General features: G+C 40.8%; 1 protein-coding gene across 1 annotated transcript in view; it reads left to right on the top strand.

Annotated features, from left to right (window-relative positions):
* gpr158a (G protein-coupled receptor 158a) overlaps positions 1–25,147 on the top strand; it is a 98,479-nt gene that overhangs the window by 2,816 nt on the left and 70,516 nt on the right. The window contains exon 2 of the mRNA XM_023973413.1: positions 17,124–17,229. Coding sequence (XP_023829181.1) covers positions 17,124–17,229 — 106 coding nt within the window. The remainder of the gene's footprint in view (positions 1–17,123; positions 17,230–25,147) is intronic.

Below are 25,147 nucleotides of genomic sequence, written 5' to 3'. Positions count from 1 at the left end.
AGGCCTATCTGGTTATAAGATGACATGTGGTTCATCAGGTTTTTACTTAGTCAACATTTTGTTTTGTGACCCCCTTCCCTCCACTTTCTCTTTGAATTGTGTGATGTTCAATTACCTCTATATATATTCTCTTAAAACCTGTCTGTCCCTTACCTCCCCCGTACACAGATACAAAGGGGGAAATGTTTGCTAATATACTGCGTCAGACATCACTTCTCAGTCCCCTATCCAGATCAATACGCAATCAATACAATGATGAATTAATAATGAAAGATGTTCAACAACAACCCTGGGCCATCTTGATTCCAGTCCTTTAATTCTTCAACAGCTACTTTTTGTTTTTACTAATAATGCACTCATTCTGAATTTGGGAATTGTGCCTCATGTTAAAATTGTTGCCCACAACACGGAGAGGGAAACTGTGAATACGTTAATGTCTTTCTACAGTTATTCAAAGTAGATTTGAGTAAACTTTGTAGTGGTGCAAACACTTACTAATCTGTCCCTATACGGTACAGTAGATTGGTACAGTAGAATGAGTGTGTGTCTATATGAACACGGGTGGATGTGTGTGTGGCAGATCAACCTGCTCACATGGAGGTGTGTGAGCTCACACTTTGAACATCCTCTCAATTCATCAACATTTGCCACAGGGGACAAGAGGGAGGCCACAGGGTGTAGTTAGAAGAGTGTGTAGAGACATGCTATCTGTACAGTTCTGGCCCTTAGCTATACCCATCGGGGATGAGTGTGTGTGTAAGAGAGACAGAGAGAGAGAGAGAGAAAGTAGTGTATTTGTACATGTATATATCCGCTTATTAAACGATCTCCATATATACTTCCATTCATATAAGTTTGTAGCCTAAACTGTGCGGAAACTACAGACAGAAGTTGGCAGAAGAGGAGTCTTGTGAGGTTTCTGGGCATCCTAGAGCAAAATGGAGAAAACCATCATGTTAGTGAGAGTCTCAGCTTTCAGTAGCGTGCTTTGTAGGCGAAACCGTTTGGATGCTACAGATTTTCATGCGACAAGACTGATTTTCGGGATGTCTCATGGTCTGACAAACACAGCTCTAGCTCTGTCACCTTTCACCACAGATGCCCAAGGGTGATATCGGCGGATGCGGTGGATTGAGACGCAGCCCATGCAAAAAAATATATCTCTAGCTTAAACGGACAGATTTTGATGGGGATGTTTTTATTATGTTAATTAGGTTGTACCATTGTTTGGGTGAAATAAAACGCCTCCCTTTTCCCTGCAATATTCCCTATCTTTGGTTATGTTACACTGACCTTAGCATTCGCTGCCTTTTTTCCATTTGCAAGTTTTGGCACGTTCATTCCAGCAACATAGCACACGGCATAGCACTGCTGGTTTGCCTCTGAAGCTAAGCAGGGTCTCTCCCTGGATGGGGGACAAGATGTAGCTGGAAGTTGTGAAAGATGTATTTAAAAAAAAWATATATATATATTTCACCTTTATTTAACCAGGTAAGCTAGTTGAGAACAAGTTCTCATTTACAACTGCGACCTGGCCAAGATAAAGCAAAGCAGTGTGACACAGAGAACAACACAGAGTTACACATGGAGTAAACAATAAACAAACCAATAACATAGTAGAAAAAAGAAAGTCCATATATATGCAAAAGGCATGAGGAGGTAGGCAATAAATAGGCCATAGGAGCGAATAATTACAATTTAGCAGATTAACACTGGAGATCTGTGTCTTAAACACCCCTTTCAAATTAGTGGATTTTCCTATTTCAGCCACATCAGTTGCTGACAGGTGCATAAAATTGAGCACACAGCCATGAAATCTCCATAGACAAACATTGGCAGTAGAATGGCCTTACTGAAGAGCTCAGTGACTTTCAATGTGATACTGTCATAGGATGCCACCTTTCCAATAAGTCAGTTCCTCAAATTTCTGCTCTGCTAGAGCTGCCCCAGTCAACTCTAAGTGCTGTTATTGGGAAGTGGAAATGTCTAGGAGCAACAACGGCTCAGCCGCAAAGTGGTAGGCCACACAAGCTCATAGAACGGGACCGCCGAGTGCTGAAGCGCATAACAATAACAAAATAACGAAATCGTCTGTCCTCGGTTGCAACACTCACTACCAAGTTCCAAACTGCCTCTGGAAGCAACGTCATCACAATAACTGTTTTCTCGGGAGCTTCATGAAATGGGTTTCCATGGCCGAGCAGCCGCACACAGCCTAAGATCACCATGCACAATGCCAAGCGTCGGCTGGAGTGGTGTAAAGCTCGCTGCCATTGGACTCTTGAGCAGTGGAAACACGTTCTCTGGAGTGATGAATCATGCTTCACCATCTGGCAGTCCAATGGACAAATCTGGATTTGGCGGATGCCAGGAGAACTCTACCTGCCCAAATGCATAGTGCCAACTGTAAAGTTTGGTTGAAGAGAAATAATGGTCTGGGGCTGTTTTTCATAGTTTGGGCTGCATCAGATGACCTGGCCTCCACAATCCCCCGACCTCATCCCAATTGAGATGGTTTGGGATGAGTTGGACCGCAGAGTGAAGGAAAAGCAGCCAACAAGTGCTCAGCATATGTGGGAACTCCTTCAAGGCAGTTGGAAAAGCATTCCAGGTGAAGCTGGTTGAGAGAATGCCAAGAGTGTGCAAAGCTGTCATCAAGGCAAAGGGTGGCTACTTTGAAGAATCTCAAATATAAAATATGTTTAATACTTTTTTGGTTACTCGATGATTCCATATGTGTTATTTCATAGTTTTGATGTCTTCACTATTATTCTACAATGTAGAAAATAATAAAAATAAATAAAAACCCTGGATTTTTATTTAACCAGGCAAGTCAGTTAAGAACAAATTCTTATTTACAATAACCGGCCTAGGAACATTAGGCTAACTGCCTTGATCAAGGGCAGAACGACAGATTTTTATCTAGGCAGCTCAGGGATTTGATCTAGCAACCTTCTATTTACTGGCCCAACGCTCTCACCACTAGGCTACCTGCCGCCCCTGAATGAGTAGGTGTGTCCAAAATTTTGACTGGTACACCAGGATTTTTTCACGTTTTTCTTTGTAAGGGAGCTCACACTCCCATTCTGATCAAACTGGTAAGAACCCAGCAAGGAAAAGTGTCCTTCCCTTTTGACCATATAATTAGCACCTTCTAAACAAATAGTTTTCATCTCATGTACTTGGATTGACTTTATTCCCAGTAAGCAACTGAACTCAGTGTTAGAGGATAACATATAATGAAGGGATTAACCTCTCTTTGCTTGACATTTGGAGTCCTTTAAAATAAGATTTGTTTTCATTTGTGCACATTATCGCAGGTACTAGGAACAACTTTCCTTGAATATTGACAGGCCAATATTCAAGCCGTGATTGCACGGTTGGATACATTAGTCCATCTAGTTTCACAATGCGGTGTCTCGATTACATCAGTTTGAATAGACATTCAGAGGAGCTTTGATTTGAAAAGACCCCATGAAAACATAGATTCTCTACTCTGTTAATGTGATTGCAAATCCATTCATTATGCACACTACTGTAGTAATACAAAGAAAAGAACAAGAAGGAGTAGAGAATCTATAACAAGAAGGATCATGACCGATATACTATCTACACGTTTATTACTCTATTCAAGATACAAATGTACTGTAGACTAGAAAATGAGTGTTAGAGAATGGATGAGGTACTCTTGGGAAAAAAGGGTTCCGAAAGGCTTCTTCGGCTGTCCCCATAGGAGAACCGTTTTTGGATCCAGTTAGAACCGTTTTTTGGTTCAAGGTAGAACTCTTTTGGGTTCCATGTAGAACCCTCTGTGTAAAAGGTTCTATCTGGAACCAAAAATGGTTCTTCAAAGGTTCTCCTATGGCGACAGCCGAAGAACCCTTTTAGGTTCTAGATAGCACCTTTTTTTCTAAGTGTAGAGAGGGGACAAGGACAACCATTTAATATAGTTATATACAGTATGCAGTGGTAATATCTTGGCACTGCCATGATGACAATACACTAAGCCAGGCATAATATACATGGTCACTTCTTCATGTGCTGTATTCAATCAAAGCTCCTCTGACCAAAAGTAATTTGTTTAGCCAGCCCAAGTCACATGCTTGCCCACATATAACCAAATATATCATATCTTTCAGAAGAGCACAACACCTTATGCATTATGTCAAAGAATGATCACAATGTCTGATTTTCTCTGGGAAAATGTCTCCAATGTGATGGAAATCTATTAACCTGACAGGACAAGCAGAGACTAATGTGACCAGCTAGCCGCTGGCCGGGCTCCGCTGCTGCTGCCTCCATGAAGCAACGCAACCGGGGTCATTTTATAGAGTTCTGTCGCTGGTCATCAAAGCAGACGGAACGCCCATGGCGACTTTAATGTCACAGAAAGCACTGAACGCCATTCTCTTGAGTGCTCTCGCTTTTCTGTCATAGCGGCACTGCACTTTAAACACCCTCACGTCAACCCTCTTTTCTTTAGACCGTAACCCAGAGATGATTGAGATGATTGAGCAATACCCCCATTTTCATCAAATTAATGAAAAGTGAAAGTATCCATAGTATTGAGAAGATCAAATTTAAGATAATCTCACCATTACTTTTAGTTCAGCTAAACATGCAGAGACATGGCCATAGCTGAATTGTTTAGCCTTTATTACGCCCTATATTGTTTACAGCATGTATCTCTACCCCTAACTAGCCAGCCCAAACACATCTCTCATTCTGCCTTCTCTACTGTATTACAGCTCTAGCTCTCTGCAAAAGATTACATGGGGATAAATCTAAAGACATTACAGGATTAAAATCCCTGTAGGCGATCTGTCATGCAACAACAGATGGTGATTTGATTATCATGAATAAAACCACTGAGATGGTTATTATTAATGAAATGGTTATTATTAATTGCTTTCTCTCTCTATGTAGGGGAAGTCGTGTTTTTGTGTGTCCAATGAGCCTCAGCCGTTTACTCACTGTTCACATTTACCTGATTGGCAACAGAGTATTGACAAGTAACCTTACTGAACAGTGGAGTCCCATGACATCAATGGAAAATGTAGGTAAATCCTAGGGATTGTTAGCGAGCCATTGCACATGTCAAATACAAAGTTGCTACAGCACTGTAAACCATATAATATACCCTGGCATAACGTTATTGCAACATTACGGTAGGTTTTGTGTTTGTTGCATTTTGAAGTCCCTGATCCCAGAGAGTATGGCTGTCAAAATGATAATTTTCTGTCCTCTCTGATCTTCACAGCTTACTAGCATATTATTCCACTTAGCTAGAGGCATACTGGGGCTTCCTTACTAGCTGTTTCTGGAAGGCCACCATCTCAGCAGATGCTATTGGCACCTCACTGTGCTCCCACTCTGGAGGACAGTGGGATGTCCCGTAGCAGTCAAGCTGTCCAGATAGCAGTCAGCTGCTAAGCCAAACTGAAAGCTGGCTACATAGTTCTCTAATGGAAACCATTTGACCATTGGAGAACATAACAATTTTTTTGCTCTTGGTCTTTCTAGTTAGTATAAGCTTTAGGATTTTAAAGACAATTCTGAATGACTATTCTGCCCCCAAAACCACTCATGTCATCTCCAATTTGAACGTCCACAGTGCAAGGTGTTCTACATTGGACTGACAAAGAGGCGCCTTCAAAACCACTTAGTGGACCACAAGTACGCCATACGGGTAGGCAATGAAGACTACCCCATGGCAAGGCACTACAAGTCCTTACACCATGGCGATCCTGCCTCCCTACAAGCTATGGGTATTGATCATGTTCTGGCCTCAATTAGAAAAAGGGGTAATCTTAAACAGCTAAACCAAAGGGAGTTTTGGGATTTACAAACCAGGCAACTAAGTACCCTGGTTTAAATGAAGATATGGATATCTTACCTTTCCTGTAGGGTTGTGATAGGTCCATTTGCTGTCATCTAGTGGACATTTTGCTCTATTGCCCTCAGCTATGTTTAGACTGTTGTGGTCCATGTCTGCTGTGATCTAGTGTACTATAAAATAGATGGCTCTCCTATTCGTAGCACTTGGCCCAGTCATATTCAAGGTTAGAACTACCTTTCATGGGGTTCTGATGCTTCTAGCCTTGAGTTGCATTTTTGATAATATATCTACAGTATTTCACTTTTTAATGTGTATAGTATTGTTTGCTAGGTGTTGTCCAATGGATTCTTTAACCACTCCCTCTTCAAATCAGGGTTGATTGAAAAAAGCTGTTCTAAAGAGGACATTGTATTATCATATCTTTGTACTCTCTGACGAAGGCCATGCAGCTGAAACCCGTTGGAGTTTTTAAACTTGGTTTCCATAGAACATGCCATACAAATAAAGGCATTTTAATTAATTATATGAAGAGTGCTTTGGTCCTCCTTTCTTTTTGATGACTATTCTGATCCATTTAGCATTAGGTCTCAGCATTTCTGCAAATCACTACACATATTAGCATATTGACTTTGAAACATGTGGAAGAGACTTCAAAGTACGTGGGCTAATATTATATATTATATTTTTTAGGGGGTATATCAGTTTTAATATTGCAGAGAGATTGTATCTTCCATCCAATCCCCCATATATTGTTTTGCAAGTATAATATATATATATATATATTTGCAAAAAAAAATATGCCAATACATATACATACGTACACATATGTATGGGTTGGCGGGTAGCCTAGTGGTTAGAGCGTTGGACTTGCAACCGAAATGCAAGATCGAATCCCTGAGCTGACAAGGCAAAAATCTGTTGTTCTGCCCCTGAACAAGGCAGTTAACCCACTGTTCCTAGGCCGTCATTGAAAATAAGAATTTGTTCTTAACTGACTTGCCTAGTTAAATAAAGGTTAAATACATACATACTGTTGAAGTCAGAAGTTTACATACACCTCAGCCAAATACATTTAAACTCAGTTTTTCACAATTCCTGACATTTACTCCTAGTAAAAAATTACCTGTCTTAGGTCAGTTAGGATCACCACTTTATTTTAAGAATGTAAAATGTCAGAATAATAGTAGAGAGGATGATTTATTTCAGCTTTGATTTCTTTCATCACATTCCCAGATCAGAAGTTTACGTACACTCAATTAGTATTTGGTAGCATTGCCTTTAAAATGTTTAACTTGGGTCAAATGTTTTGGGTAGCCTTCCACAAGCTTCCCACAATAAGTTGGGTGAATTTTGGCCCATTCCTCCTGACAGATCTGGTGTAACTGAGTCAGGATTGTAGGCATCCTTGCTCACACACGCTTTTTCAGTTCTGCCCACAAATTTTATATGGGATTGAGTTCAGGGTTTTGTGATGGCCACTCCAATACCTTGACTTTGTTGTCCTTAAGCCATTTTGCCACAACTTTGGAAGTATGCTCGGAGTCATTGTCCATTTGGAAGACCCATTTGCGACCAAGCTTTAACTTCCTGACTAATGTCTTGAGATGCTGCTTCAATATATCCACATAATTTTCTTTCCTCATGAGGCCATCTATTTTGTGAAGTGCACCAGTCCCTCCTGCAGCAAAGCACCCCCACAACATGTTGCTGCCACCCCCGTGCTTCACAGTTGGGATGGTGTTCTTCGGCTTGCAAGCCTCCCCCTTTTTCCTCCAAACATAACAATGGTCATTATGGCCAAACAGTTCTATTTTTGTTTCATACTATATACATTTTATGGGCACAGTCTATTTTAAAATAATTATATTTTGTTTGTTTTCACTCCTGTCCTTCCTCTAACCTCAACCTCTCCCATCTATTTATTTCACAAAAGTCTTGAACCTACAGTGTATATACGTTTTACGGACACAGTATGTTTTACATTAGTTATCTTATTGTTATTAGTTGTTATTAGTCCCAACCTTCAGATCCATTCAACCCCTCCCATCTATCTCTGTACACCATTGATATTGGATTTCTATTTGCAATATATTTTCTGAACCTTTCTACTCTCATAATTTCTACAGATTGTAAAATTAAAAATAAACATTTTTGCTAAAAGTATTATTATATTATTGATCGATTGACTATGACTTTTCAGATCACCCAGTAGCTATCTGCAGAGTCAGCTCCAGGTAAATGTTGCAATTCTTCAGCCATTCCTGGACCTGTGACCAAAAACAAGCTACATATGGACGGTACCAAAATAAATGATCTAATGATTCTGTCTCTTTGCAGCAAAATCTGCAGAGCTGGGAAGGTTGTATTCCCCCATGTACTGTAGGTAAACTGGGATATGACTAAAGTCAGGGTGATTTTTCCACAAATAGACAGGTATTTTCCTTTCCATGGTAGTAAGATCTTGTCTATTTTTGCTAACTTTCTTTAAAAATGTATTGGAATGAGATTATTTATTTATTTCGGAATATGTATCCAGAGTATGTCCACCTCAGACCATTTTACTGGTAAACTAGACAGCAATGTAAAAGTTGCATTTTTTTTGTGATCCAATAAATAATTTAGTACACATAATTTGGTTGTAATCCAGAGAGGTTAGAAAAAGTATCTAGATCCTCTATGAGGCTGTGGAGGGATCCAAATAGTGGATTTCAGCGTACAATGACACCTTTGTTTTTAAGCCCTGTGTTTCTAACCCCTTGATATTATTGTTGGATCTGATTTTAATAGCTAACATTTCAATGGCCATAATAAATAGAAATGCCAATAGTGGACCACCTTGTTTTACTCCTCTTCACAGTTTAAAACTTTCTGGGAAGTAGCCATTATTTAATATTTTACACCTAGGGCTACTATACATGACTTCAACCCATTTTATAAGAGATTCTCCAAAATTGAAATATTCCAGGCATTGATGTATAAACTCCAGTCGTACTTTATCAAAAGCTTTTTCAAAGTCAGTTATGAATATCAGACCTGGTTTCCCAGATTTTTCATAGTGTTCTATTGTTTCCAGTACTTGTCTTATATTATCTCCAATGTATCATCCATGTAAAAAAAACTGTCAGATTAGAATGAATATTATCTGACAATACCTTTTCAATTCTATGCGCTATACATTTTGCTAGAATTTTTGCATCACAACACTGAAGTGTAAGTAAGGGGTCTCCAATTTTTTAAATGGACTGGATCTTTGTATTTACCACTTTTATCCTGCTTCAGTAATAATTAAATCAGATCTTCTTGTTGAGTGTCTGATAATCTACCATTTACATCGGAGAGGTTAAACATGCTAGTAATGGTCCTCTGAGTATATCAAAGTTTGGTATACCTCAACTGGTATGCCATCCAGCCCTGGAGTTTTCCCGGTCTTAAAGGCTTTAATAGCATCAAGAAGTTCCTCCTCTGCCTTCACATGAGTCTTTCTGTACAGCTGTTAATTTTACATTATTAATAGAACAAAAATCCATACAATTAGCTTCAGTTAGAGGAGATGGAGGAGACTGAAACGAAAACAAATTGCTTCCTCTTTCAAAATCTAATTTGGTGAATCATGGGTGACAAGTTTCAGTAAATTATTTTTGGTAGCATTTATATGTTGAAGATGAAAAAAGTATTTGGTATATTCCATTAAGTTTGTTTTATTTTTTATAATATATTATACTTTCTTTCTTGAATAAGTTCCTGCATTTCTTTTAGTTTTTCCTCTAACTTATTCTGAGCCTCTATGGTATAGTTTTTATCGCTATCTATCTGTTCTGTTAGACCAGGGGTGTCAAACTCAAATACCCAGTGGGCCAAAATGTAAAACCTGAACAAAGTCGCGGGCCAACATTGAACAAATGAACCTTTTAATATGGACCCAAACAAGTTTTGCTTTAACATTGAATATGGAACAAGCATCGCTTATTACCATACAATATATAATTTAATAGTGGAGACATGCAAAATCGAATTTCAAATGAAAAAACACATCAATGGCATTCATTTATTAAATAAATAAAATGTAAATAAAAATTGTATGCCTCTTTTCTATTTGCAGCCTTCTGATTTAAATACCAAAATAAACTTTTTCCACTGGCTAATAATTTTACAAATAAAATGATAATAAATCAATCAACCATTCAAGCCCATGCCTTGTAGCAAGAAAAAGTGCACAAAGAAAACATTAATTATTGCACACTGATCTAATCTGATGTGCCCAAGCCAGATACCTGGCATCTCTTCTTGGATGCTAGTTCATCAATGTCTGGGCTCAGGCTCTGAGCTGAAGAAATCCTCAGTATCGAGCGAAGGTGTTCATCAGTCAGACGTCTCCTGTGAGTTGTTTTGGTCATCTTCATCGAGGAGAAAAGTTGCTCGCATAGATAAGTGCCTGTCTCTTATACACATCTAGATGTGTATAAGAGACAGGGTTGGTGCATTTTCCACATCAACTGCGAAGGGATTACTAAGCAGTTCAAACCTACATTTCTGGACATCGAAGTCGGCAAATCGCCGGCTAAACTCAGCGGCGAGAACACTGAGTTTTTCAGCAAACTGTGCGCATGGGAACACGGCGGTAGAGATCTGCGCTTTTATGGTTTGGCAGCAGGGAAAATGGCAATGGTTTCCTTGCAGCATCTGATTCTCCCACAGGCACAGTTTAGTTTTAAAGGCCCTCACTGCAGCGTACATGTCTGTGATGATGCGCCCCCGCCCCTGAAGCTGCAGGTTCAGCGCATCGAGATGGCTCGAGATGTCACAGAGAAAGATATTCTGCCTCCCACTTGTCCAGAAAGCTCCTGTTTTCTGCCTTTCTTTTCGCCATTTTTGGGAAGGGATAGCGCGCTGACAGTTGTAGCGTCTATGTTGCTATGACTACTGTCACAGAGGAGAGGGCGTTTCTGGGTCCTGTCCTGATTGGCGCGCGAAAACATCAGCAGAGCATTATGGGATTCGTAGTATTAGCGGTGAATGCGCTGTATAATACCGGCGGGCCAGCTCTAGTAGTAATTTGGTATTGTCTCGCGGGCCAAATATAATTACCCCGCGGGCCAAATCTGGCCCGCGGGCCAGAGTTTGACACCCATGTGTTAGACCTTCTATTTCCTTTGTTAATATGGACTCTTTTGACAAAAAATGCATTTGTTTTATTGATGAGTACTGAATTGAATGGCCTCTAAAGGCACATTTAAAAGTGTCCCATACAATAAGGGGATGTGCTGTACCTATGTTTTGTCGGGAAAATTCTGTTATAAATTCCCCTGTCCTAGTTATAAACAAGTTATCAACAAATAGGCTTTGATAAAATTTCCAATATGCTCGCATACGTAGGCTAATATTAGCACGGCATTGTGGCTGACTGGTCCATTAGAGGAAGTGGAACCCCCCTGTCCGATGCTCATCCTTTCTCCCACTGTTCTTTAGAACCCGCAATGAATGGAGATGGAGGAAAAAAGAGAGCTCTCTGATTCCTGGGACAAGACTCTTTCCTGTTCCCTGTGATCTTTCAGCCTTTGTGCCTGAGGGCCCAATGACCACTATGATGCCTTTGGAGCCTGCTCCTTGTGGCTGCCCAGATTAAATTGCACTCCAACGGTGTCATTTTTATTCATTCACTGCCTCTGTCGGATAGAGCCATGGTTCTAGGCATTTGGACGCTTCGGAAAACTGCACGTGCTTGAGACTTTTTGCGTACCATATGGCCGCTTTGGCTCGGCTGCTGAAAATTGCCTGGGGTATTTCTCTTAGGCTCAAAAAGAGATGGATAAATTCGGAAGAAAAAATCCAAATGAAGCTTTTCAGGGTATTTTGGACAAGATGTGACGAGCAGACAGTGTGTTATCTCAGGATCCAGAGGGCAGAACATAATTTTTTGTTTGGTCGGAAAGCAATGTCTTGTTATCTGAGCACTGGCTGGGGGTGTGGGTCAGGCGAGGTCGTAGCAAGAGTTATAAATAACGGCATACTGTAGGTAGGTAGTGTTTGTCCACACATCACATTATGTCCACTGCGTACACTATAAACCAGTTCACTTGTACCTGGAGAAGGTGCTTCACCAGCAACATTCATAGCAACATGTGTACGTGCTTGTGTGTGTGACTGGAAGAAGTACTAGGAGTAATATTAATATGTCCTAGTACATAGTATCAATTTATGTACACATCCAAATATTACTTTTTAGGTAGTTGAGACTGAATGATTGTATGATTGTGTCAGAGGCAGAACATTGAAATGCATTATTTTCAAAATATCGTTTACCGGTATCTAGTTTTGGCAGCAGCTGGTAGCATCATAGGAGGACGGAGAAATTGCACCTTTTTTCTTTTCTCATCTCTGTCGGTATCTGCTTGTGCCAAGCTGTTCTCCAAATCACAGTGAGGTTGCCAACAGCAGGTGCAGGTAAATCAGGTGCAAACACCTGCTGCACCTAGAGTAAAAATAAACAAGGTGAAAAGATAGCAGCGTACTGTGACTGAATAGCGCAGTCAACCTCCTATATCCTTTCTCCCATCGGAACTCACCGTCCTCATAAGCCTCATGGATCTAACCAACTACAGGTCAAACACTATTTCATGAGATTCTCCCATGTTAAAGGGATAGTATGAGATTTTGTCAATCAATCCCTTTTTATGTCTCTGCGTGCAGTTTGAAGGAAGTTGAAGGTAGTTTCCCAACCCATTGCTATCTARCGTTAGCGCAATGACTGGAAGTCTACTGGAATAGCTCCTCTTCATTACCACAAATGAGAAAAATATACTAATTTCCTCAGCTCTTATTGTTGAGGAGGGAGGTATAAGGATGACTTGTCATTAGGAATGAGTGCTGGGTTGGAAATTGTTATCTGTTGTTGACACACTCTTAGAAAAAAGGGTTACAAAAGGGTTATTTGGCTGTTCCCGTAGGACAACCTTTTTTGCTTCCAGTTAAAACTATTTTGGGTTCCATGTAGAACCGCCTGTGTAAAGGATTTTACATGGAACCCAAAAGGGTTCTACCTGGAACCAAAATATTCTACCTGGAACCAAAAATGGTTATTCAAAGGGTTCTCCTTTTTTCTAAAAGTGTATTGCACAGGAGCATTATTCTATGGCACTGGGGGCAAAAAAAACATTAGAAATCATAAGCACGGTAAAGCCTAGTTAACAAATCTGCAGGTGTAGGGACCTTGTTCGTTTTTTTCTCGGTCAAAAAAATCACAAGATAATGGTACATGGATAGTGGTGTCCATTTTTTGTCTTACATATAGACCAGCTTGGTCTCATAGACTAGACGTAACATAGTAAAGCTAAATCCGGGACACTGAAATTAGTATGCTATGTTACGTTTGGTATGGTTTACCACAACAAAGTTGAATTTGTAACATATCATACGTTTTGCAAATTCGTAACATCAAATCAAATCAAAATGTATTGGTCACATACACATGGTTAGCAGATGTTATTGCGAGTGTAGCAAAATGCTTATGCTTCTAGATCCGACAGTGCAGCAGTATCTAACAGGTAATATCAAACAATTCCACAACAAAACCTAATACACACAATCTAGTAAAGGAATGGAATAAGAATATATACGTTTAAAATATATGGATGAGCAGTAACAGAGCGGCTAAGATGCAATAGATAGTAAAGAATAGATATTGAAGGATATAGTAGACATTATATACATATAGTGTAGGATACAGTATATACATATGAGATGAATAATGTGAGGTATGTAAACATTCTTAAAGTGGCACTATTAAAGTGACTAGTGTTCCATGTTTTAAAGTGGCCAATGATATMAAGTCTGTAGGGAGGCAGCYGCCTCTCTGTGCTAGTGGTGGCTGTTTAACAATCTAATGGCCTTGAGATAGAAGCTGTTTTTCAATCTCTCTGTCCCAGCTTTGATGCACATGTACTGACCTAGCCTTCTGGATGGAAGCGGGGTGAACAGGTAGTGGCTCGGGTGGTTATTGTCCTTGATGATCTTTTTGGCCTTCCTGTGACATCGGGTGCTGTAGGTGTCCTGGAGGGCAGGTAGTTTGCCCCCGGTGATGCGTTGGGCAGACCGCACCACCCTTTGGAGAGTCTTGCGGTTGCGGGCAGTGTAGTTGCCATACCGGGCGGTGATACAGCCCGACAGGATGCTCTCAATTGTGCATCTGTAAAAGTTTGTGAGGGTTTTAGGTGCCAAGACAAAATTCTTCAGGCTCCTAAGGTTGAAGAGGCGCTGTTGCTTCAAGTTTCTCAGCGTACATGTCATTGACAAACTGAAATGGTCCACCCACAAAGACAGCGTGGTGAAGAAGGCGCTGTTGCACTGAGAAACTTGAAGCTTTCCACCTTCTCCATTGCGGTCCTGTCTAAATGGATAAGGGGATGCTCCCGCTGTTGTTTSCTGAAGTCCACGATCAACTCCTTTGTTTTGTAGAGTTTTTGTGAGAGCTTATTTTCCTGGCACCATACTTCCAGTGCCCTCACCTCCTCCCTGTAGGCTATCTCGTTTGTTCGTAGTCAGGGCTACTACTGTTGTGTCGTCTGCAAACTTGATGATTGAGTTGGAGGCGTGTGAGGCCACACAGTCATGGGTGAACAGGGAGTACAGGATGGGGCTGAGCAAGCCCCAGTGTTGAGTATCAGCAAAGTGGAGGTGTTTTTTCCTAACTTCACCACCTGGGGGCGGCCCGTCAGGAAGTCCAGGACCCAATTGAACAGGGTGGGGTTCAGACCCATGGCCTCAAGCTTAATGATGAGCTTGGAGGATACTATGGTGTTGAATGCTTAGCTATAGTCAATGAACAGCATTCTTATATAGGTATTCCTCTTGTCCAGATGGTATAGAACAGTGTGCAGTGCGATGGCGATTGCATCGTCTGTGSATCTATTGGGGCGGTAAGCAAATGAAAGTGGGTCTAGTGTGTCAGGTAAGGTAGAGGTGATATGATCCTTGACTAGTCTCTCGAAGCACTTTATGATGACAGAAGTGAGTGCTACGGGGCGATAGTTTAGTTCAGAAACATTTGCTTTCTTGGGTAGAGGAACAATGGTGGACATCTAGAAACATGTGGGGACAGTAGACTGGGATAGTAGACTGAGAGAGTGAATATGTCCGTAAACACTCCAGCCAGCTGGTCTGTGCATCCTCTGAGGACACGGCTAGGGATGCCACCTTGCGAGGGTTAACACGTTTAAATGTCTTATTCACGTCGGCCACGGAGAAGGAGAGCCCACAGTCCTTGGTAGCGGGCCGCATCAGTGGCATTGTGTTGTCCTCAAAGCAGGCGAAGAAGGTGTTTAGCTTGTCCGGAAGCAAGACATCGTGTCCGCGACGTGGCTCGTTTTYCCTTTGTAGTCTGTGATTGTCTGTAGACCCTGCCACATACGTCTCGTGTCTGAGCCGTTGAATTGCGACTCCACTTTGTCTCTATACTGACGTTTTATCTGTTTGATTACCTTAATGGAGGGAATAACTACACTGTTTGTATTCGGTCATATTCCCAGTAACCTTGCCATGGTTGAATCAATGGTTGGCACTTTCAGTTTTGCACGTACGCTTCCATCTATCCACGGTTTCTGGTTTCTGGTAGGTTTTAATAGGCACAGTGGGTACAACATATACAGTTCCTGATAAACTCAGTCGCCGTATCAGTATATGCGTAGATATTATTCTTAGAGGCTACCCGGAACATATCCCAGTCCTCGTGATCAAAACAATCTTGAAGCATGGATTCCAATTGGTCCGACCAGCGTTGAATAGTCCTTAGCACCGGTACTTCCTGTTTGAGTTTCTGCCTATAGGAAGGGAGGAGCAAAATGGAGTCGTGATCAGATTTCCCAAAAGGAGGGCAGGGGAGGGCCTTGTAGGCATMCCGGAAGTTGGAGTAGCAGTGGTCGAGTGTTTTAGCAGCGCGAGTACCACAGTCAATGTTTTCAAATTTGCTTTGTTAAAATCCCCAGCTATGATAAATGCGTTCTCAGGATATGTGGTTCCCAGTTTGCATAAAGTCCAGTGAAGTTCTTTGAGAGCCGTCGTGGTATCGGCTTGAGGGGGGATATACATATATGTGACTATAACCGAAGATAATTATCTTGGGAGGTAATACTGTATGTTATCACAATCACACCATGAATCGTTAATCATGAAACATGCACTCCTGCCCTTCTTCTTCCCGGAGAGATATTTATTCCTATCTCGATGAACTGAGAACCTAACTGGCTGGACGGACACAGACAGTATATCCCGAAAGAGCCATGTTTCCGTGAAACAGAGTATTTYACATTCCCTGATGTCTCTCTGGAAATAAATCCTTGCCCTGAGCTCATCAACTTTATTATCCTGAAAATAATTGGTGAGTAATATACTCGGAAGCGGTGGGTGGTGTGTGCGCCTCCTAAGTTGGACTAGAAGACCACTCCAGGTACCTCTCCTCCGCCGGCGCTGTTTTGATTCAGYCTCTGGAATCAGTTCAATTGCCCTGGGGGGTACAAACAAGGATACGATTCGGGAAAGTTRTATTCCTGGTCGTAATGCTGGTAGTGCTGGTGAGTTACCACCGCTCTGATATACAAAAGTTCTTCCCGGCTGTATGAAATAACACAAAAAATATTCTGGGCTAATAATGTAAGAAATAACACATAAAAAAACAAAATACTGCAGTTTCCTAAGAGCTAGAAGCATGGCAGCACTCTCTGTCGGCGCCATTTTGCAGCGATACGCCATCCCATCTGGTTTGCGCTTGGTGCAACTATCATTYGTTTTTCAAAAGGACAATGACCCAAAACACACCTCCAGGCTGTGTAAGGGCTATTTGACCAAGGAGAGTGATGGAGTGCTGCATCAGATGACATGGCCTCCACAATCACCCGACCTAACCCAATTGAGATGGTTAGGGATGAGTTTGACCGCAGAGTGTAGGAAAAGCAGCCAACAAGTGCTCAGCATATATGTAGGAACTCCTTCAAGACTGTTGGAAAAGCATTCCAGGTGAATCTGGTTGAGAGAATGCCAAGAGTGTGCAAAGCTGTCAATAAGGCAAAGGGTGGCTACTAAATATATTTTGATTTGTTTAACACTTTTTTGGTTAATACATGATTCCATATTAGTGAAAATAGTGAAAATAAAGAAAAACCCTTGAATGAGTAGGTGTGTCCAAACTTTTGACTAGTACTGTATATTTACAAGTACCGTCAGATATACTGTATAACAGATAGATAGTCTGTAACTGGCTTTGGTAGTACATAATTGTTTCTTCCTCTGTTTTTAGGGGTGTGGTTCGAGTGGATGTCAATCTGCAGGATGTTGACATCGACCAGTGCTCTGCGGACGGCTGGTTTGCTGGGACACATCGATGCAACCTGACTACTATGGAGGTAGCTATGTCTAATGGATGCATGAATGACTGATTGATTTGTGTGTGTCGCGTTGTATCCAGTGTGCTGTGTGTTGATGTTTCGTTTGTGTGTGTGTGTGTGGTGGTGTGTGTGTGTGTGTGGTGGTGTGTGTGTGTGTGTTGTGTGTGGTTGTGTGTGTGTGTGTGTGTGTGTGTGGTGTGGGTGGGTGTGTGTGTGTGTGTGTGTGTGTATATGTGCGTATGTGTGTGTATGTCTATATGTGTGTGTGTGTGTGCGTGTGTGTGTTTTATGATTCATGCCTTCCATAAACCTGTACACTGGCCGATGGCAAGTCACATTACAATGTCTTGAATGCCATGAATGGGTAAATGCTGAATCATTGCACCACTTGATCAATGGCAGATAGTATACTCTTGTATTTTATTGATGTTGTACATGGATCACAGCACTTGATAGTCACATTATGTGTGCCTGTCATTGTATTGTTGGATTGGCTATATTTTGTCCTATTTTTTTAATAGAGGCTTACTCATTTCACCCATCATTTTTATTAAGTAAATTCAATAATCCCAGAGTTGGATCATGTACAGAACATATAACAAATTTCTATTTTACACTACAAACAATACGTACACTGACTGTCTTTACTGTTATATTTTGCACCTACTGTACTTAATAGGTTTTTGTAGCTATCAGCTAGTCTTTGTCGATGGTCATAATGCTTTAACCTGCTGTTTTAGGATCATCATTGGGAATGATAGATTTTTAAGAGGCACTGTAGATCAGACTCCTTCATAATACATGTGATGTAATGGATTGCAGGGAGCTCCTTGAATAATTAATTTGTCTCTTTGTCTGAGCACTTCCATCTCTCCATGGACAGTTGGCTGGAGTAGGAGACTGGCAGTGTGTGTGTGTGTGTGTGTGTGTGTGTGTGTGTGTGTGTGTGTGTGTGTGTGTGTGTGTGTGTGTGTGTGTGTGTGTGTGTGTGTGTGTGTGTGTGTGTGTGTGTGTGTGTGTGTGTGCGCACAATAATAGGTCTATGTGTGTTAGTGCAACTGGTTTCTCTCTCTTTTTGTTGTATGCGGTCATTTTTTTTGTGCTTGTTGATACAGTAACCAGTTCAGTCTGGCCTTGTCCATGTAATTTATCTGGCCTTGACCCTGTACTATATCTGACCTTGGCCCTGTAATATATCTGGCCTTGGCCATGTAATTTATCTGGCTCTTGAGTCTGGTAGCTATTAATCTGGCGCTTGGCCCTGTAATATATCTGGCCTTGGCCCTGTAATATATCTGGCCTTGGCCCTGTAATATATCTGGCCTTGGCCCTGTAATATATCTGGCCTTGGGCCTGTAATATATCTGGCCTTGGCCCTGTAATATATCTGGCCTTGCATACTGTATGTAATAGGAGCTTGACAACTATATGACAGCTTTGTGAATGTGATAGTAATCCCTATGAAAGAAACCCTTGACGGTACAGTATTTTTCTCCAGAACAGACACTCACCTCTATCCTCAGACCTTGTGTTGCTGCCTGCAGCTGCTGTACTCATCTGAACGTACTGTAGTGCCATCAATGAGTCGATGTCAGCAATGTATCTGTTACAGTTAACAGCTTGCTTTTTCTATAGGATCCTGCTACAGTATGAGGTAAAGTAGAGGTGAGGGGGGAGTGGGGCTTCTCTAGTGATGGAGACTACCTCTATAAATAGCACATTGGACTGCAATGTAATCAAGACGTACTCAACAGTGCTGTAATGTGATAAAAAACAAGGACACATTTTGTTGTATTACCGTGCTTCTGTTTCACACAGAAACTGTACAATCCTCCACGGAAACTATCCCACTGTTACYCTAAATAAAAAGGGTTTTGAGGTGTGTAGGTCTTGTCAGGGGGGTGTGAAGAATCAGGAGTCAGGTAGGATTCAGGTGCAAATGGTGGTATTTATTTATAGATGGTGAGCTGGATCCATTAGTATTTACAAGACATTGACAACACTGACATACTGTATAGACTTTCAAGATTACAAGCAGATAAACTTAATAGGCAGAGTACCTTCAAACTAGGTATTGTGCATATAAGTTCCTATAACTTCCTCACACAGCTGAGTTTACACTTCAGCCTTACCCTTACGGAAAAAACACGAATTTCACGTGAAGTGTTCCAAAAAACATTTTTGTTATGTGATCGTACATATGAAGTTAATGTGATAACATGTGACAACATGTAAAGAAACGTGATAATATGAGACTATACATGTAAAAACCTGATCACATATGAAGTGTTCCAAAAACACGTTTTCACATGAACAGGTTAAAAGCCCAACCCTAAACACTGTGGTAATCCAAAAAGCACCTAAATAGGTATTTAATCTATGAACAATTAATACAAATTAACAATCAGTCCTTTTCACCAGTTTCAATATCAATGGCTAATACATACACATTTCATATGCATTTCAACATATCCGAACATAATATCACAAACATTCAACAAATAATGATATTGGGGAAAATACCCCTCAACATAGAGCATTTTAATTGTAATTATATTTTAATTATACCTGCTGGATAACTAGGAGCATGTCCTTTCTTATAGATACCTGGACATTTGGATCAATGATAAATTGTCTTTTAAAACACAGTCTTAATTGAAGTATTTGTGTCTAACTTGTGTAATTGCTTGGTGCTCTTGTAATGAAGGCTCCTTCGAAAAAGAGACATTGGTCTCAATGGGACTCAATGGGACATGTTAAAAGGGATACTTCGTGATTTATGTCTCTGTGTCCAGTATGAAGGAAGTTCGAGGTACTGTAGTTTTGCGAGCCGATGCTAACTAGCATTAGCACAATGCCTGGAATTCTATGGGTACCCATAGACTTCCAGTTATTGCACTAACGCTAGCATCTAATGAATTTGAGAATGATTAGTTGCTGCATTCAAAGTCGGCCACGCTACCCTACTAGATGGCAAAATACAGGACTATAAGGGCTGAATAGATGGACATGGGGCCATGAAATTTGGTATATTAACATTATGTATACAGTGCATTTGGAAAGTATTCAGACCACTTGACTTTTCCACATTTTGTTACGTTACAGCCATCTTCTAAAATTAATTAAATCATTTTTTCCCTCATCAATCTACACACAATACCCCATAATGACAAAAAAAACATTTTTTTATAAATATTTGCAGATTTTTTACAAATAAAAAACKGAAATATATCACATTTACATAAGTATGCAGACCCTTTACTCAGTACTTTGTTGAAGCACGTTTGGCAGCGATTACAGTCTCGAGTCTTCTTGGGTATGATGCTACAAGCTTGGCACACATGGATTTGGGGTGTTTCTACCATTCTTCTCTGCAGATCCTCTCAAGCTCTGTCAAGTTAAATGGGGAGCGTCGCTRCACAGCTATTTTCAGGTCTCTCCAGAGAAGTTCGATTGGGTTCAAGTCCTGGTTCTGGTTTGGCCACTCAAGGACATTCAGAGACTTGTCCCATAGCCACTCCTGCATTGTCTTGGCTGTGTGCTTAGGGTCATTGTCCTGTTGGAAGGTGAAACTTCACCGCAGTCTGAAGTCCTGAGTGCTCTGGAGCAGGTTTTCATCAAGGATCTCTCTTTACTTTGCTCTGTTCTTCTTTCCCTTGATCCTCCCAGTCCATGCCACTGAAAAACATCCCCACAGCATGATGCTGCCACCACCATGCTTCACCGTAGTTATGGTGCCAGGTTTCCTCCAGGATGATGCTTGGCATTCAGGCCAAAGAGTTCAATCTTGGTTTCATCAGACCAGAGAATCTTGTTTCTCATAGTCTGAGAGTCTTTAGGTGCCTTTTAACAAACTCCAAGCGGGCCTTCGTGTGCCTTTTACTGAGAAGTGGCTTCCGTCTGGCCACACTACCATAAAGGCCTGATTGGTGGAGTGCTGCAGAGATGGTTGTCCTTCTGGAAGGTTCTCCCATCTCCACATTGGAACTCTGGAGCTCTGTCAGAGTGACCATCGGGTTCTTGGTCACCTCCCTGACCAAGACCCCTTCCCCCAATTGCTCAGTTTGGCTGGGCGGCCAGCTCTAGGAAGGGTCTTGGTGATTCCAAACTTCTTCCAGAAGGATGTAAGGCCACTGTGTTCTGAGGACCTTCAGTGCTGCAGAAATGTTTTGGTACCCTTTCCCTTGATCTGTGCCTCGACACAATCTTGCCTCGGAGCTCTACGGACAATTCCTTCTACCCCATGGTTTGGTTTTTGCTCTGACATGCACTGTCAACTGTGGGACCTTATATAGACATGTGTGCCTTTCCAAATCATGTCCAATCAATTGAATTTACCACAGGTGGACTTCAGGTGGACTTCAAGTTGTAGAAATATCTCAAGGATGATCAATGGAAACAGGATGCAACTGAGCTCAATTTTGAATCTCATAGCAAAAGGTTTGAATACTTATGTAAATAAGGTATTTCTGTTTTTCAAAATGGTTTTGAGAGATGATTGCACATAAAGGAAGATAGTCCCTACATTATAGAGTGCTTGCTTTGTCAAAGAATTCCTATTCTGTCCTTTCCGTCATCCTGTGAACCCCATTCATTGCTGCTTGCAGTTATATTTGCTATTGATTGATTGTTTGACAAWGGGTAGTTTTTCGACTGAAGTGTCTTATTTCCCAATTATCATCAATGTATCCCCCTCTATCCAAATAATGGTATTTCTCTGTTAGCTATTTTCCTCCTTTCCTACTACAATAGTGCCAATGTAATTGATTGTTTCCCTTCATTGAATGTTTGACAATGTAAGGGGTTAATACAGTACCCCACCCATATCTTACCCCACTGTTCAAGCTGCTGTTTGGCCAGCCAACCATGCAACTAGCCCAAACTGAGATGGAGGCAGACGGATGTCTGATTCATCACAGAGAGAAAAAACAAAATGAGGCCCAGTCTGTCTCTTTGTCTGAAAAAGAAGACCCAAAGAAACAGAAACAACCCAACAACAACAACCAATGTTTATTTTCTGCCAGACATCGCTATTTTAAGATCCAACCCCCATATCCGTTTGAATCGATCTATTCCCACTGACTCATCCAGCTTTTGTCCTTATTGATCATTTTCACTATCTTCAATTTTTTGCCAACCTTTACGTAAAGTAGACTGGGAAAATATGAGCATTTGAAGGAGCTGTTTTGTAACATAACTGACTGCCAAACAAATACAGTGGATTGCATAAGCCGTAATATGTTTTACCTTTGTAATATCTGAAATAATCAGTGGTTGTGTATGTGTGTCTGTGTGTGTGCGTGCATGCACAGTTTTGTTCTCTATCGTGAAGTTTGCTAAAAGTACATATTTAGTGAGCCTTTTCTCCTTGCCTGTCTTTTAGATGTGTCATGAAGGAGATACATGTCTTCAAAGAGAAGTGGTGGTAATGAAAGGGGCTTCGCTGCATGGTGGCTCAGGAACAGTTTCTCTGAGGCCTCTTAGAATCAGAAAACAACCACGATGATCAGTTAAAGTACACTGTCTTCTCCTTCCAACATCAACATGCATAAATCTGTATGGAATTGTTTGCATCCACCAAGTGTCCTTGTACAATCATCCTGCACATTCTGAATTCTGAGATCCACCCGAGTTAATGTCAGATGTTAGATTTCTTTTGACCTCTTCCGGCTTACATTTCTGCATATGGTCTGATTATGAAAATGACAGAACTCTGATGAAGGTGAGCGAGTCTTGCACCTTTTCCTTTGCAATGAAAATTACAGCAAGGCATGAGGAAGTAATATTGGGAGAAGGGTAGTCTGGTGGACCAGCCAGTGATAGCTAGCTCGTTTTACTCATACTTCAGGTGATAGAAATCTGACCGCACTACCAGCGGTTTTAAAAGTTGCTTTAATAATACTTTCCTGTGCATATATTGTCTCACATTTCAAGCAGCATAAGGACCAACACCCAGACAATCAGTAAGTAAGTTCAAATGTTAGTAAGTTCAAATGTAATTTTATTCAACATTCCGACTCGCAGCGGTCCTTAGGAGGACCCTTTCCAAATAATTACATTCCATTCTACCAGAGGGTGCATTAGAGATGTAGGATCTTAATTTGATCACCCTGTAGCAGGAGAACTCTCCTGTAATGCAGGAAATGCAAAACTTGTAGTTTCTTTGAGGTTAAAAAAGGCTTCTGAAGTTTGTAGATTCCACTTTGGAATCTCAGACTTGATTTTCCCGTATGAAAAATGTATCAATCCATTCAGAAATGTCCATTAATTATAATCCACATAATAATTCACATTTCCTGTTGCTGGAGGATTCTTTTCCTGCTTTAGCAAACTTGCTCAAACTTTATCTGTAGCTAGCTATCACCGGCTGGTACATCAGGCTAGGAAAAGGGGTGACCAAGCTATATTCAGTTAACATTTGTAAATAAATGTATATCACCGTTGAATACAAGAAGGCCAATGCCTACGGGGTGGAGGCATCAATCTGCTTAGGCCAATGCCAATGCTACTTGGCCTGTCAAGGACAATATATGACAATCAATTTGGTCATGGATTCTAGGCTGTGAACCAACCATCCATTAGCTTAACAGCCAGGCTGCTTGGACCGATTGGATCTCTATATAACTGTATCAGTAATGTTGTAAAGACTCAATGCATATGAAATGTATTAAATACAGCATATATATATATATATATATATATATATATATATATATATATATATATATATATATATATTCTAATGGATACACAATGTTTGCAGCCATACTAGTAAGCCATAATGTACTTGCTATCGCTGCAGAAACATTTACAAACAAGATGGGCCTTCAATCGGGAAGCAAATAGGAGTCAAACCTGTCATACTTGACATTTTCCTTTTTCCCTTTTTCTTCATCTCCCACTAATGGCCCTTTCATTCTTGTGCTTCAGTGTTCTTCAAAAGTCTTGAACTTTGCCCCGGGGGCACCTTTCATGCAAGTACATAAAAATGATGATGAAAATCTCAATCACTTAGCTTATTGCACAGAACAAGTGGTGAATCCCACAGGGACTGGCTGCTGGAGCCCAGTGGATGTGGTGACACATAGCTTGAATGATTGACCCAGCAGAATAACAGTGACTGCAGGCTTCACAAGGCTCTCAGTCACAGAGACTGACTGTGGAGAAATGGTCGTACCTAGTGTTTGGCTGCACTGGCTGGCCTCAAATCAACAGGCAACAGTGAGCAGGGTTGGGGTCAAATCCATTTAAATTCCAGTCAATTCAGAAAGTACACTGAAATTCAAAATCAAACAATTTTCAATGCTTTTCAATGAGGAAACTTTGGAATTGGAGTTGTGTACTTTTTGAATTGACTGGAATTGAAATGGAATTGACCTCAAACCTGGCAGTGAGTTAACCTAGTATTTCATGGAACTTGAGTTCTGATATGTGCTGTTCTTGTAACATAAAGTCTCAGGCTACATCCTCATGTCCATACTAGGATATCACATTGAATGTCGAACACATTGTCTCATTCAGGTCGTATGCTAGTGTGGATATTGTAACAGAGACTTCAAGTGTTTCTCAGTATGCATACTTCCGTGCTTCACGCTAATTGGAGCAGGGAATGGAGCAGGGAGTCCAAACAGAGCACGGAGGACAGTTCTCAGATGTGAACTCCATTTGTACACATTAAGAAGCAAGCATCGAAGCAAGCTTCAACTGAAATATTCCCAGGATTGTTAATGTAATATGATGCAACCACGTAAAATATTATGCAAAATTTATTGAAAATTATGGCGGGTGTTTTTTTTAGATGAAGCGAGAGAAAATTAACTCCAACTTCGGAATGAAAAGTTGCCCACTCACATCTTATGTACAGTATGTTGTCGGTCTTCAATATTTTATCTTGATTTGTTAATGAATACATGTTGTGTTCATTTTGACATGTTTA

The sequence above is a fragment of the Salvelinus sp. IW2-2015 genome, linkage group LG27 (assembly GCF_002910315.2).
Source record: "Salvelinus sp. IW2-2015 linkage group LG27, ASM291031v2, whole genome shotgun sequence".
NCBI lineage: Eukaryota > Metazoa > Chordata > Actinopteri > Salmoniformes > Salmonidae > Salvelinus > Salvelinus sp. IW2-2015.
The sequence above is the reverse complement of the archived record's forward strand: the minus strand, read 5'-3'. Positions and strand labels throughout refer to the sequence as shown.